Genomic DNA, 15,309 nt, shown 5'->3' with positions numbered 1-15,309 from the left:
AGTCACACCGCTAAATGTCTGAAGCTAGATTTTAACTCAGGTGTTTTTGATTCCTTTCCATCCACAGTGTCACCTTGCTACCTCTTTATTCTTCCTAGACATTACTGCCTTTCATTAACTTGCCCTCTGCTTTCTCTTCTTGCCATATTGGCCTACTCGCTGCTTCCCCCAAATGACATCATCTCTTCCCTCCATGCCTTTGCACTGGCTATCCCCCTTCCTAGCACCACCTCTTGGAATCCCTGGTTCCCCACAACTGCTAGTGCCTTCCTATCCAAGGTCACCATGTGTCCCTTCTATACACATCCTGCATATTACATACCTAGACACATCTCTCTTTGTTGTAATACAGTCTCCTTAAGATCAAGGACTATTTTTGTTGGGTTTTTTTTTTGTAGGCTCAGCACTTGGTACTGTGCCTGGTACATTGTAAATGCTTAATGAAGGCTTGTTGACTGGTTAATGGCTTCACCATCTTCCTAGTTATATGGCTTGAACACTCAGTCACCTTTGACTTTTCCTTCTTCCTCATTCCCAACATCTAGTCACTCTCAAAATAATCTCCATGTCTATCTCCATGTTATTATAAAATCTTCATAGGCATACTCCCTATCACCTATAAAATGAAGACAGGAACTTTGTCATCTGTCATTTGAAGGCTCTTTACAATCAGACACCAACCACATCATCACAGTCCACCAGTTCTGTGCATAGGCATGCTTATTTGCTCACCATCTCCAATACCCAAAATGAATTCTCCATCATCTCTGCCTGTTCAACAATTCAATTCAACACATATTGGGGCAGCTAGGTGGTGCAGTGGAGGGAGCACTGGCCCTGGATTCAGGAGGACCTGAGTTCAAATCCAGCCTCAGACACATAACACTTACTAGCTGTGTGACCCTGGGCAAGTCACTTAACCCCATTGCCTAAAACCAAAGAACAAAAACAAAAAAGCACAATTCAACACATATTTATTAAGCCCTCATTATATGTAAGGCATCTTGCCTTGGACTGGATACAAAGAGAAAAAAAAATACAATCATACAATCATAGAATTTAAGTTAGAAGGGATCTTGAAAGTCCAACCCATATACAAAAGGAAAGCTTCCTATAACATGGGAATGACATGGTGCAATCTGTGATTATTTTGATAAGACAGATCTAAGAGGGTAGAGATTGGAAGCAGGATGCCAATAGGATCGATTGAAATCTCTCTTCCTTCATGACACAGCTCAGATGCCACTTCCTCCATGAAATCTTCCATGATAGCCCCAATTGAAAGCAGTCTTTCTTACCTCTACTTCTTTTTTGAATTATTTTTAGCTTTCAACATTCACTTTTATATAATTTTGAGTTCTAAATTTTTTCTCCTCCTTTTCCTCCCGTCTCCAAGATGACCTGTAATCTGACATAGGCATACGTATACAATTATATTACAAATATTTCCACATTAGTTATGTTGTGAAAGAAGAATCAGAACAAAAGAGAAAAACCATGTCCTACCTCTACTTCTTATTAAGACTATATAGACCAGGGATTGTAAACTTCGGGTGGGTAATATTGGTTTTTTAAATAGTTTGATATCTGTATTTCAACATGATTGATTTCCTTTGTAATCCCATGTATTTTATATATTTAAAAACCCTATTCTGATAAGAATTTGTAATTCACAACTGGGACTTTTTGGTGTCATGGACCCTTTTGGCATTCTGGTGAAATGTTCCAGTCCCTGGACTTTGCCCTCAACAAAGTACCTGTACCATGTTTCATTTGTGCAAATCTCATATCCCCTCTATTACATTGTCTCTTGAAGTAGGGAAGTACTGTTCCCCAAAACCCTGCACATAATCAGTGCTTAATAAAAATCTGTTGAAATTATCATATGCAAAATATCATATATACAACCAAATTAACAAAAATAACTTAAGAAATTCTTCCATGTTGATAGGTTGTAGGGAAACTAGCTGAAAAAGAACACTCATGATGGTATATATTGAGGATTGTTTCTTGGAGATCAGTTGAATTAGATAGCCTCTGAGGTTAGGGGATTTCAGAGTAAGAACTAACCTCAAAAAACCATCTAAGTCCAACCTGTACTTGACGAAAAAACACTTCTACAATATGGTCAACAAGTGACAGTCATCCAGTCTCTGCCTGAAGACTTCCAATGAAGGGGAATCGTACCTTTGTACATTCCATGTTACTAAGGATGGAGCAATAATAATAAATTACTGGATTTTAAGTAAAAGACCTGGGTTAGGATTCCTGTCTCTTCCACGTAGAACTTGAATGACCTTTGGCAAGAGATTCAACCTCTCTGGAATTTCATTTTATTAGTAAAACGCTTGGCATTTGCTAGATGATTTCTGATGCAGTTTTCTTTCCTCCTGATCCTGAAATCCATCAAACCTAAGCCTTTCTGAAACTTCCACAGGCTATTCTTTATTCTGCCTCCCAATGCCAAAAAGAGCAAGTATAATCCCTTTCTACATGAGAGCCCTTCACCTATGAAGACAATTATTAGAGCCTCACTGTACTTTTGTCTTTTTCATCTTTACTCCTTCAACTAGTTGTGATGTTTAAAAAGGTTCAAGAGACATAATTTCTGGGATATTTAATCATTTAATTAATAAAGCCCCAGATTATTTTTGTTTGTTTTTCTTTGTTTTTTTGCAAGGCTATTGGGGTTAAGTGACTTGCTAGTAAGTGTCAAGTGTCTGGTCTGAGACACATTTGAACTCAGGTCCTCCTGACTCCAGGGCTGATGCTCTGTCCCTGCCAGCAGATTATTAATAAAAGGATGGTTATTTGGCTGTCTTTCTCAGACCAAAGATCACTAATGGCAGTGGGGTCACAGTTTATATGACCTTCCAAGAGGAAGTGTTCCTGAGGGGTGCCTACTTAACTCATATTGGTTAATAAAATGAGAGGTGGGCTATCCTGGGATCCGTGACTCAAGTCACTCAAATTGTGGTCATCAATTTCTGAATCACCTCTCTTGATAACAGAGAGAATCAATATTTTCCAGGGACCTGAGCAACACAATGAGCAGGAACACATGCATTAGCCCATATTCAGAATTTCTTTTATTCTCTGACTAGATCTTGGTCAGGGTAAATCTCCCTGAACAGGGTGATTTCTGGATGAGGAAGTAGCAATGGGGAAAAACCTAGGTCCTAATACAATAATTAGCTATTAAATATGAGAGAAATATTAATTTCTCACACAGTTCTCATAAGACATGGTCTCTGATACCCTCACCATTGTAGTTGCTCTCTTGGGGCTCCATGTCCCTCCCAAAATGAGGTGCTTATAATTGTTCTCCAGAGGTAATCAATGGGGAAGAGCACTATAGAACTATCAAGTTTCTTATTCTGGTCCCGAACTCTCTCAGAACAGCCAAAGATGCTCTGGGCTGGTTTCCTCATCTGTAAAATTGAGACAGTTCTACATGGCTATTGTGAGGAAGAAAAGAAAGGAAACAGTATAGTGCTTACTATAAATTTAGGGTTAACACAGCGCTAAGGGCTGAGAATACAAATACAAGCAAAAAAAGACTCCTGCCCTCAATGAGTCTGCATTCTAATGGAAAAAGACAACATACAAAAGGGGGCAGAAATGAAATGAGGAACAGAACTAGGAAGTAAAAGGTCAGCGGGCCACAAGCTACAGGAGGAATTCACACATGGTAGAATGGGGGTGAGCTTTGCAGAGGGTTATTCCAGGGTAAATACTCTGTAAAAGTGGTTTGATGTGTGTGGGCCAGGAGGCCCCAGGTGCCGAAGAAAGTTCAAGATAAGACAACAGTAGACATTAGGTTTTGAAACCCATCACGTCAGTCAGGGCCAGAAGGGAAATGGGGTGTCTGGTCTGAGCCTCTTCACAAAATGGAGCTCTAGGAGGAACTTGCCACTGGGAGGAAGTGGAAGCCTGGCAGAGGTAGCTTCCAGGATGAGAAGACCACAGGGATGGTAGGATGTTTCAGGATAAGGAGGCCCCAGGTATTGATGGAATGAATTTCAAGGATGAGACAGCAGTAGAGGCAAGGTTTTGAAGTCCATAAAGTCAGGAACAAGGCCAGGGGGGTATGAAGATTCATTTGAGATTAAAATGTGCTACTTTTAGTGGAAGTACCAGGTACTAAGATTAGCAACATTAGTCTCGTGACTCCCAAGTGGGAAATGAACATTGTCCATTCTAGGAATGCTAGATCCCAGGGTCAGTCCAGTACTGAGATGCTATGACTTAACTGAACAGAAGCCTTCTAGATGAAAGTTTAGATCCATTAACGCTTTGCATGGGTCAAGGATGAAAGACACCTCTCCCCAAGAACAGAGAAGTATTCAGGAAAGAATTCAGCAGGAAGCTTCCATAAGAAATCTTTTCTTTATAAGGAACTTACTCTTTATTTCAAGTGTGGCTGCACTGTTTTCTCTTAAGTGTTGGCTATAAGTTTATTTAAATAGAAATGTAAAAAGTTCATCCCCAAGTGAAAAGATCATCATCTGTAATTCTGGATTATGGATTAGTCTGATCATAAATTCAAATAAACAAGAGTTCACTGTTTACGCTGGCCCTATCCTTGTTATGTTGGACTAGCTTAGTTAACAAAAAGTCAAATAAACCAAAACATACAATATTCTAAAATACCATTTTGTGCAATTAATTTATATTCTAAACAGAACTCCTAGTTTGAAATGATGAGGGTTAGCACACTGATGCTACAGTCATTTGCAGAAGTAATTCTAACTTGGGTTGTAGGTTTTTGAAAGGAAGTAGCTTGCACAACTATGGCTAATGAGTAAAACTGTTACCTGAGAGTATAGAAGAAAAAAAGGCAATTTTGACTCCATAAAACTAAAAGTTTTTATACAAATAAAATAAATATAACAAGAAATTGATGAATTGGGAGGAAAGTCTTCATATAAAATATTTTTAATGAATGTGATATCCAAGATATTTAGGGAAATGACAATAATAAAATACCAAGAACTATTCCCCAATAGTTAAATTATTCCCCTAAATAATCAAAGGAAAAGAATAGTTCTTTTAAAAAAACACTCTTGATTATCTTTTTGTTTTACCAAAAAATTTCCAAAAACTGCTTTCCCCACCTGAACAGCAAGCCATTTCTTGTAACGAACAGAAAAGGGCAGCTCAGGGAAACTTTTGTTCAGGTGTATCCACTTTTCTTGACAACATTAGGGGTTTTCTTAGCAAAGATACTGGGAGTGGTTTGCCCTTTTCTTCTCCAGCTCATTTTATAGGGGAGGAAACTGAGGCAAACATGACACAGCTAGTATCTGAGGCTGGATTTGAACTGAGGAGAATGAGCCTTCCACATACCATCAAACCATTCATATGTTAACTAGGTTTGTTGAGGGGGTAGCTAAGTGGAACAGTGGATAAACTACAGGTCCAGCACTCTAGTTAATAGCAGAACAAACTCTGGTATAGGAATGTAATGCTACATGGGTGTACTATCAGAAATGGCAAATGTAAAGAATTCAGAGTCATGGGAAGACTTCTATGAAAGGAAGGTCATGAACAAGGCCAGGGGGGTATGAAGATTCATTTGAGATTAAAATGCGCTCTATACATATACACAATGACTACAATAGTGTAAAATTGCAAATATGGGGCTGCAACACACTAAGAGTGATCCTGAACCAGATTTAAAAATAATTGGGAAATATTTAATTAAAAAAAAAACCACCTAACAATAAAACATAATGTTAATATGTGGTTTTCTAAGTCAATATGCAGGGAGCAAGGATCCTTATATACAGTCTAGGGACTCCACTTAATGGGGGAAAAAAAAGGGTTTTTTGATTTTTTTTTTACATCACCATATTTATCTCATGTTTCTCTTCCCCCTCTCCCTCCCAAGAGAGCCATCTGACAAATTTTTCAGAGGCGGAAAAAGTCAGCACAACTAATCAGTATGTTGAAAACTCTGAAAATGTATGCAAAATATGAAACCTGTAGACCCCCCCCTTTCACAAAGGGGTAGGTTGGGGGTGCCTTCTCATATCTTCATTTCAGTGTTGTTTTATCTTTATAATTCCTATGTAGGGGCAGCTAGGTGGCATGGTGGATGAAGTACCTGGCCTAGAATCAGGAAAACTCATTTCCCTGGGTTTAAATCTGGCCTCAGACACTTACTAGCTGTGTGACTCTGAGCAAATCACTTAATCTTGTTTACTGAAGTTTCCTCATCTGTAAACGAGCTGAAGAAGGAAATGGCAAACCACTCCACTATTTTTGCCAAGCCCACCTCAAACAAAAAAAAAAGGGGGGGTGAGGGGCACAAAGAGTCAGACATAAGTAGAAAAAGACTAAACAACGAAAATAAAACTAATTATAGGACTAAGAAAATCCACTTTTAAAACTCAGTATGTATTATACCACATGATGTCAAACAAGTGTATTTTTGAAAAACCCATAAAGAAAAAGTAAAAATGAATTCAAGAAGTAAAACTCAATCCCATATCCAATACAGTAATACCTTTTAATTAGTGAAAGTTAAAGGTATGAATATACTGTTCTTTGAGGTTAATGGACTATGCTTTTTCATGTATATAGCACTCACAAAAATATAAATTTCTTCAATTTGAAGAAATTAATTCAATAACCAATATAACAGGATACACTCATCCTTTAACCAATGACTCATGTCTTTGGAAATGATACTTCATCATTATCGTTAGTATGTCATATTTGGTAAGTGTCTTGAATGCACTAAAGACTAAAGCTGAATATTTAACAGTCGTAGGATAATTTTATAAAAGCACACTATAGGCTTTTTTTTCTCTATAAAAGCATTTCTAAACAATGGTTAAGATGAACAGCAGTCAGCCCTAGTTAAGCTAAATTTATTTGACTACTCATAACTTAACAAATGGAACACACTTAGACTTAATGATACCACTGGAAATCTCTATTACATGAACTGCCATGTTATCTCCAGTTTTCACATAAATCTGTGGTCTATATCCAAAAACTCAGCAACCTAACAATCAGCATAATCAACAACCAACATAGTGTGAATAGACCTCTTCACACTGCTACTGCCAGAATTACTACCATTGAATATGTAAGGTTTTTCCACATGGCATCAGCACTCACATAATATCAAAAAAGGGTGTGGTGTTGTTAATTAACCAGGTTGATTCATCAATAAAACTACATAAAGGGCTGGGAAGTTCCAGTAAGATATAGTTCAAGTTATAACCGTATTACAAAAGTAATTTATGTTTTATTATACAGAATATTTACTTGGTTAAAAAAAAGAGTGTAAACCATAACAGGTGAAAGTCAGTCATTCAAAAATATATGACAGAAATTCTAACCTACGTCATCATTAGTCTAAATGCCCTGATTAAAAAAGTAAAATATATACACTTTTAAAATTTCATAAACATGGTATTTTTGCATAATTTTGGTTACATTGCATCAGCTGAGGAAAATAGTTCACTCCCACTACAAACAATTTTGAAGCCATTAAGAAGAAATCAATGGGGCTGTGGTTTAGAATGCAGCATACATAGTAGACAGGAATATATTTAAGGCATTTTTAATATATTCAGAGTTTCTATACCGAGTTCACCTCAAGTGTGAGCTAGAACAGTAGCAACTCTATTGAGGAGAGAGCTTTCTAATGAGGTTACACATTCAGTTGAGAAGACAAAGGACACTGGAGTGTAAGTCATAGCACTGGTGACATATGAAGCACTCATTAAGGCTTAAATCTTCAACACACATTTGGTCCTTAAGACTAGTACCCAAATTTAAAAGACTAAAACCGTTAAGGTCAAAATGTGGTAAGTTACCAAAAAGCATTATAGAAAGTATCAACACTGATGCTATTGAAAATTAGTTTTAGCTACCAAAACTTTATAAAGGTCACAAAGGTATCTTCTCATTGATTACACTCCAGAGATATTTTGTCTTCAGATAACATTGGTTAAGTCATTTGCAGAGAAGGCAAGGATATACTTCATAGTCTCTCAAACCTTCTGGTCACTGACTTTATGTTTTTTGTCTATCATAATCTGCAACCATCTTTTTGATATGAGACAATTTGCTTTTCAGCTGCTTACAATATCTCTTCTTATTCTTGTAATCTGCAGACTAAAAAAAAAGAGAAAGAAAGAATTAGAGAAAAATTATCCCAATATTTTCTGTCAGTTCTCTTTTTACAGATCCCACATTATAAGATAAATAGCTCTAATGGGCAAATAAGGTTATACATTTTCTCTTTTATTTTAAACACTGAAAAACTTTTTTAAAAAAGAGACAAAAACACCTTAAATGTTCTAGTAAGAATCTGTCAATTCTAACATGGAAATTTTAACTAAAGATAAGTGTTAATTATCTCCATTCTAGAGAAATAAGAAACTCTTCCTTCACCTTTCAACTTTATAGTTGACTATAGAGACTATGGGTGCTATATTATCAGGGTAGGGCTGCTTAAATCTATCAACTAATGACTCTGGGCAAGTCACTTAACCCCAACTGCCTAAAAGCAAAACAAAACAAAACAAAAGAAAACGAAGTTCAAGTGGGTCTCTGCCTGAAAGGAAAAAGGGCTGGAGGGATACGGTTTCACTCTCCAGGCTATCAGAGACAACAAAGTGATGCTTGGAGAAAAAAAAAACAAAAGCCAGAAGTGTTTTAGGTAGAAAACAAAAGGGAAAAAAAAGATTTATACATAAAGAGGGTGAGTCTCATTTTCTTAAAAGGGTGGACATTAGAAAAATGAGACAGTGGGCCAGCTAAGTGGATAGAGCTCCAGCCTTGGAGTCAGGAGGACCTGAGTTCAAATCTGACCTCAGACACTTGACACTAGCTGTGTGACCCTGGGCAAGTCACTTAACCCCAACTGCCTCACCAAAAAGAAAAAAAAGAAAAAGAAAAAAAAAGACAGGAAAAGAAGGGAAGAGGAAACAATGAATACAATGAATATCTGGAGTTATAATTGACAGTCAGGAATAAGATGTCTGTTGTCTTTCTTGGTCATCTACACTGCCAAAAATTGTTAATGGTGACAACCACGTCTGATGATTCATGTGAGAACAAATGAAACCAGCCGAAAGAACCTAGAATATGTTTCTAAAGATTTGAAAGTCATGGGAAAGAAAAATGAACATCCTTGAAAAGGGGATAAGGTAGGTAAAATTTCATCACTACTGTTCGCTGAAGGTAAGGAATTCAAAGATGAGCAGATTTCAGAAGTCAACTGTTGAGTGAAAAGATGGTGCCTGAGATTTGGAGCCACAGGATTTGGATTTCTGCACCACAGTTTAGGAATAGTGGATTCTTAAAAGGGATGGAACATATTTAACAGGGGTCAATATGCCATATGTGCCTAGACTCTGACAAATATAATCAAAAGAGAGAAAGGGAAAAAAATTGCTCAAAGAACTTGATGTCTTATACGACAACTCACTGGACTTCACATCCACTCTATGATGTAAATGCTAAAGATATTATCACCATTTTACAGATGAGGAAACTGAGTTTCAGAAAAGGCAATGACTTCTCAAGGAGCACACAACTGGTAAATGTGCGATACTAGATTCAACCCCAAGACCTCTTAACTCCAAGTCCAGAGATCTATCTACTATGCCATGTTGTATCTCATCCAAATGGGTTCAAAAATATATCAAGAATCAAAAAGGGGTAAATAAGTGAGGATGAATAAAAAAAAATGTCACACATAGTCTTCTAAGAATTTCATCAGTTGATATTGAAGGCAATAAATACTAGGAACAACAATGGAATAGGAAGGATTCCTTTCATACAGGCAACCCCCACACGAGCAAACTGCTTCTAAATAATACAAGTTGGCACCTTCTCTACAATGTAATAGTTTCAGACAGTATGTATGCTAGAGTGGAGGTGTCAGATAATACACAATTTCCTAGTGCTGCCCAAACCAATTTAAAATGCAATCAGGGAAGATTTAACAAAAATAAAAATACAATAGGATGTGATGTTAATATATGGTTTCCTAAGTCAATATGTAGCCCTCAGGGATCTTGATGTATAATTGTCTCCATTTCTATTTGAGTTTGACATCAATGTGCTAGAGCCCTGACAGGCTAAGTACCTAGGATCACATGGTCAGTATATGTCACAAATGGGACTTAAAGCCATTTCTTCTTAGCTATTAGGCCAACTCTCTATCACATAATTTCCTCTCAAGAACAACAAAAATTGTATTTTTAAGGCTCTGCTCAGGAAAAGAGGAAAATAATTGGGATTGGGTTATTCTAGCAGGACAGGAATAAATGAAAGCTCAACCTTTGGGCAGCTAGGTGATGCAGTGGATACAGCACTGGCCCTAAGCTCAAATCCAACCTCAGACACTTACTAGCTAGCTGTGTGACCCTGGGCCAGTCACTTAAACCTCCACTGTCTCCAAAATAAAATTTAAAAAAAATTAATTAAATTTAAAAAAAAGAAAGCTCAACTCTCAATTAACTTTTGCCTATGTTTTTGCTTCCACAGTGAATGGTCTTTGAGCTGGAAAGGGCAGAATATAAATGGGAAAGAGGGGACAGAAATCCAAGATAGTGGAGAAAATGGTAAAACAACATTTAGTTCTCAGAAAAACCTGGAAAAACTTAGATGAACTGATGCAAGACAAAATGAATAGAACCAGAAAAATACTGTATACAGTAACAGCAATACCGTACGATTAATATTATTATAAGCTCTTCCAAAATGACATAGACTAGTGCTGAAAAGACTGACGCTCACCCTCTACTTGAAGCTTCTGCCCCAGTTCTGAAGAAGCTTCCAAATCTTACATTCCACTGCACAGTCATCAGGAAAAGGGTTTACCATATGCTATTGCTAATATGCACATTTAAAAAAAAATCATCCCCACTAAACTACAAACTGCTTGAGGACTGGGATGCTATACAATTTATCTTGTGTATCATCCTCAAGATCTGACAGTGCTTTGTACATAATAGACACTTCATAAATGTTCACTTCATTAAATTTTTGAAAAGAACAGATCATAGAGAAATTAAGGAGTTTTGGAACTGATAAAACTTACTGCTTTCACTTCCTTTAGTCGATTATATTCATCAGCAGCAGCCTATTAAGGAGAAATACAGCAAATGCATGTTTATTGTGGCATTTATCTTAAGCATAATTATAATTATCCTCAAGCCCTCTAATTTACTCTGAGGCTTAAAACCTTGAATTATGTTTGAAAGAAAAAAAAAGACAGTACCATGTTATTTAATGACATTTCATAGATGTCATCCATATAGGCAAAGAGAAGCTAAAATGATACAATAGACAAATTTCTGCTCCCTTTATTAATTCCAACAGCCCCTTTTACGTTTTAGAAAGACTTCATACGAGGCTAGGGAATGGTGTCTACATTAAAGTCTACAGCATAATTCTATTTTTAAATGGAATCATGAGTTTTTCCAAATCCAAGGCTCAGACTGTTTGTCAAGGTAAAATAAAGGTTCCCAAAGTTTTAGACTGGATGAATACAAGATCAATAGTGGTTTTTCTAGGACATGAAGATAAATGTTACTGATACCATACAACTCATTCAGAATTTATTCTGTTCGTTATCAAACTAGTCTTTATTTCCCCTGGTTGTTGTGAAGGGGTTTTTATTCTCTGGAAACTTACCATGTATTCCTCACTTTCTTCTTGATAATCATCTAGTTCTTTATCCAGGTGGGACAGCTCTTTGTTGATTTCATCAATTTCTGCTTGTAGGCTCTTGTATTCCTGTAGGCCAGTGTCAAAGTTTTTCTTATAAAGCTGTCTCTGCTGGTCTGAAGTTATCGGTGGGTACTCCCTAAATATGAAGGTGAGAAAACCTGTTATCTATCTTTGTTGCTGTTCAATCATTTTTCAGTTGTGTCCAATTCTTTGTGATCCCATTAGGGATTTTCTTGGCAAAGATACAGGAGTGGCTTGCCATTTCCTTCTCCAGAACATTTTACAGATAAGGAAATTGAGGCAAATAGAGTTAAGTGACTTGCCCAGTGTCACACAGCTAGTAAGCGTCTGAGGCAGGATTTGAAGTCAGGAAGATAAGTCTTCCTGATTCCAAGCCCAGTGATCTACCCACTTGACCACCTAGCTGCCCAAAGAACATTAAGATGAGGTTCAGTTATGAAGAATGGGTTCCTTATTGGTTCTTCCATCTATAGCTACCCCTAAGTTAAATTAAAAGAATTTGCTGGACCCTCAAGACTATGTAACCTTTCTTCACTATAAGAAGGACCAGCGTAAGTTTCCTCTTCCACCTACTGCAACCTCTCCATAACTTGTCTAGATGCAACTGGTGAAGCAATGGATAGAACTTTGGGTCTGGAGTTGGGAAGACTTGAGTTTAAATCTGGCCTTAAACACCTACTAGCTGTGTGACCCTGGGCAAGTCACTTAACCTCAGCTTGCCTCAGTTTTCTCAACAAAATGGGGATAATAACAGTCCTTGTAGAGCTGCTGTCACAGTATCAAATGAAGTCACATTTGTAAAAAGCACTTAGCACAGTGCCTGGCACATAGCAGGCATGATATAGAAGCTTATTCCTTCCCTCATTCCCTATAGCTTAACAGATGATCTTCAAGAGTTTGTAGCTGAATAATTTTTCACCTTGTGGTCAGCCTGGTGATGAGCCATTCTGAACTGGGCTAACAGCCATGGGTCAACTCAAAGATATTTCAGTCTAGTAGCATCTGCTCTACTTAGTGGCAGGCAGCTGGGAAGGCCTTACACGTATGTCTTTTCTTACTTAAATGCTTACTTCAAGGCTTCAAGAGCTGTGATTTCATCAACAGGTATATACCATAATTCCTCTATGACCTAGTGTCTAATCTTCAAGATGTTATTTCTAATGATGTTTTTGGACCCAAAATTTACCTCTCTGTAGCCAGACTAGTTACGGGCTTCTCCAAACTTAGGGTCATCAATTTCTGCTTGTAAGCTCTTATATTCTTGTGATGACAGACATAGAAGCTGTCATCAACTCTGTACTAGAAGCCTTTCAGTTTCTAAAGGCTATGCTGTGCTATGCTGGCAAAGCCTTTGAGAACCCAGGATTACCACCTTACCACAAAGAAAGCATCACATCCTAGACTCTGGTGGAATATTTAAACTTAATAAAGGACAATCAAACAAAAAGCACCTAAGTACATAACAGTGTACTTAATTTAAGCATTAAAAACCTATTATGTGCCACTAACTGTGCGCTAGGCAGCACTGGGACTACAAATAAAAAAGTGAGACTGCTTGCCCTCAAGGAACTTACATTCTACTAGAGGAAAAAAAATATAGGGGAGGGAATATGTACTAAATCAGGGAAGACTGCATGAAGGTGTTAGCATTTGAGCTTAGCCTTGAAGGGAGTTAGAGATTTCAAAAGGCAGCAGCATGAAGTGGGAGATGAAATATCTTCTATGGAGAACATGAAGAACAAAAAGTAGATTGTTTTTGCTTAAAACTTAAATATGTCAAGCAGAATAATCGCCATCGGTAATCACTACAGAAAGAGAGAAGACTGGAGCCAGAATGTGAAGGACTCTGAAAACCCAGGAATTTAACCTCAAGGCCAAATGAAGGATGTCTGAAGCTTCCTTAGAAAGAATAACAAGGTCACATAGCTCAGCTTAAGGAATATCAATTTGGCAACTATGTGGAGGATGGATTGATGAGGAGAGAAGTTGTATTGAGGGAGACTTCTTAGAAGAGAACAAAAGAGAAAGAAGTTAAAGAGATGAGATGATCTCTTGATTGACCAGATGTTGGGGGTAGGTAAATGAAGGCAAGGATGATTCCCACCTTTCAAAACTAGGTGACTAGAAGAATGATACTTCTTTCCTTTCTTTCATTTTCTTCCACAAAATGACTAATATGGAAATGTTTTGAATGACTGCACATGTATAATCTATTCATTCTGTTTAGCATGTCAGGGAGTGGGGAGAAGGAGAAAGGGATAGAATTTAGAACTAAAAAAAATATTTAAAATTGTTTTTACATGTAACTGGGTAAAAATAAAATATTTTTAAAAAGAAAGAAAAAATACGGACGTGAGGAGGGGGGTGTGGATTTAGGGAGAAAGACAGCAAATTCTACTTAGGACATGTTGAGTTTAAGATGCTTATGTGACAACCAGCAAGTTAATGTTCTTGAAGGAGAAAGATCAAGAAGTCAGCTGAAGACCTGGAATTACGCATTAGGAAAGAAAGAAATGTCTTTGTTAGACCAGCCACATGTATGTGTGTATTATGTGGTATGTACATCTGTGTATGCCACTCCGAGGCTTGATCTTTTTTTTAAGTAATCGGGGTTAAATGAGTTGCCCAAGGCTATTAAGTATCTGAGGCCACATTTGAACTCAGGTCCTCTTGTCTCCAGAGCCAGTGCTCTATCCACTGTGCCACCTAGCTGCCCCACACCTTAGGAGAAAGAGAAGAAGGCTGGAGAAGTACAATTCTCTTGCCATGGGATTCATGAATTCTTTGGGGGAAAGGTTGCTTTTGCTTTCCTTTGTTCAGAGAAAAGTATTCAAGGATAACCTCACTTGCAAATTATTTGGTTGATGCTTACACGCTCAGATATTAAACATATACCTATATAGTTTTAGATATTTAAAATACTTAAAACATCCAAGACTTCAAATTAAACTTGATAACTGAGTGGTTAAAAAGAGCATTATAGGATTGCAGATAGAGAGTTCTTAAGAGATTATCTAGTCCAACATGGAAATATATTTCACATAATTGAACATATATAACTTATATGAAAATGCTTACCAACTTAGAGAGGAAGAAGAGAAAATTTGAAACTCAAAATTTTTCGCTTAGTATTTTATTTTCTCCCAATTATATGTAAAAATTTTTTTAACATTTGTTTTTAAATTTCTGAGTTCCAAATTTTCTTTATTCTCTCCCTCAGCCCTACCTCATTGAGAAGGCAAGCAATTTGATATAGGTCATACATGTGTAGTCATGCAAAATATAAGATGCTTTTTTTTTGGGGGGGGGGAAGAGATTACCTAGTCCAAACCTATCATTTTATTTTTTTCCCCAAACCCATCATTTTAAAAATGAGGAAGCTGTGCCACAATGAGATGAAACAACTTTCCTAAGATAACCTAGGTATTAAGAACTACATCCAGGGATCTTTTCACACAAGAGCTCTTAGAATTTGCTTCCCGTTTGTCTATGCTTAATGAATGTTTGTTGTTTGTTTTTTTGGGGGGGACCCCCAAGACCTGTGATTTCCTTGCTGTAGCAAACTTCTAGTGAGGAAACTCT

At 37.2% G+C, this 15,309-nt stretch overlaps 1 protein-coding gene across 5 annotated transcripts in view; it reads right to left on the bottom strand.

The window, feature by feature from the left end:
• Nucleotides 1-957: 957 nt before the first annotated feature.
• OCLN (occludin) overlaps nucleotides 958-15,309 on the bottom strand; it is a 61,687-nt gene continuing 47,335 nt past the window's right edge. For all 5 annotated transcript variants that reach the window (XM_020998464.2, XM_020998466.2, XM_020998468.2 and 2 more), the window contains 3 exons: nucleotides 11,671-11,842; nucleotides 11,075-11,116; nucleotides 958-8,136 (listed from right to left, as the gene is read on the bottom strand). In XM_020998464.2, the coding sequence (XP_020854123.1) occupies nucleotides 8,035-8,136; nucleotides 11,075-11,116; nucleotides 11,671-11,842 (316 nt within the window). In that variant the 3' untranslated portion in view covers nucleotides 958-8,034. The remainder of the gene's footprint in view (nucleotides 8,137-11,074; nucleotides 11,117-11,670; nucleotides 11,843-15,309) is intronic.

The sequence above is a fragment of the Phascolarctos cinereus genome, unplaced genomic scaffold, assembly GCF_003287225.1.
Source record: "Phascolarctos cinereus isolate Bilbo 61053 unplaced genomic scaffold, phaCin_HiC Scaffold_4;HRSCAF=312, whole genome shotgun sequence".
NCBI lineage: Eukaryota > Metazoa > Chordata > Mammalia > Diprotodontia > Phascolarctidae > Phascolarctos > Phascolarctos cinereus.
The sequence above is the reverse complement of the archived record's forward strand: the minus strand, read 5'-3'. Positions and strand labels throughout refer to the sequence as shown.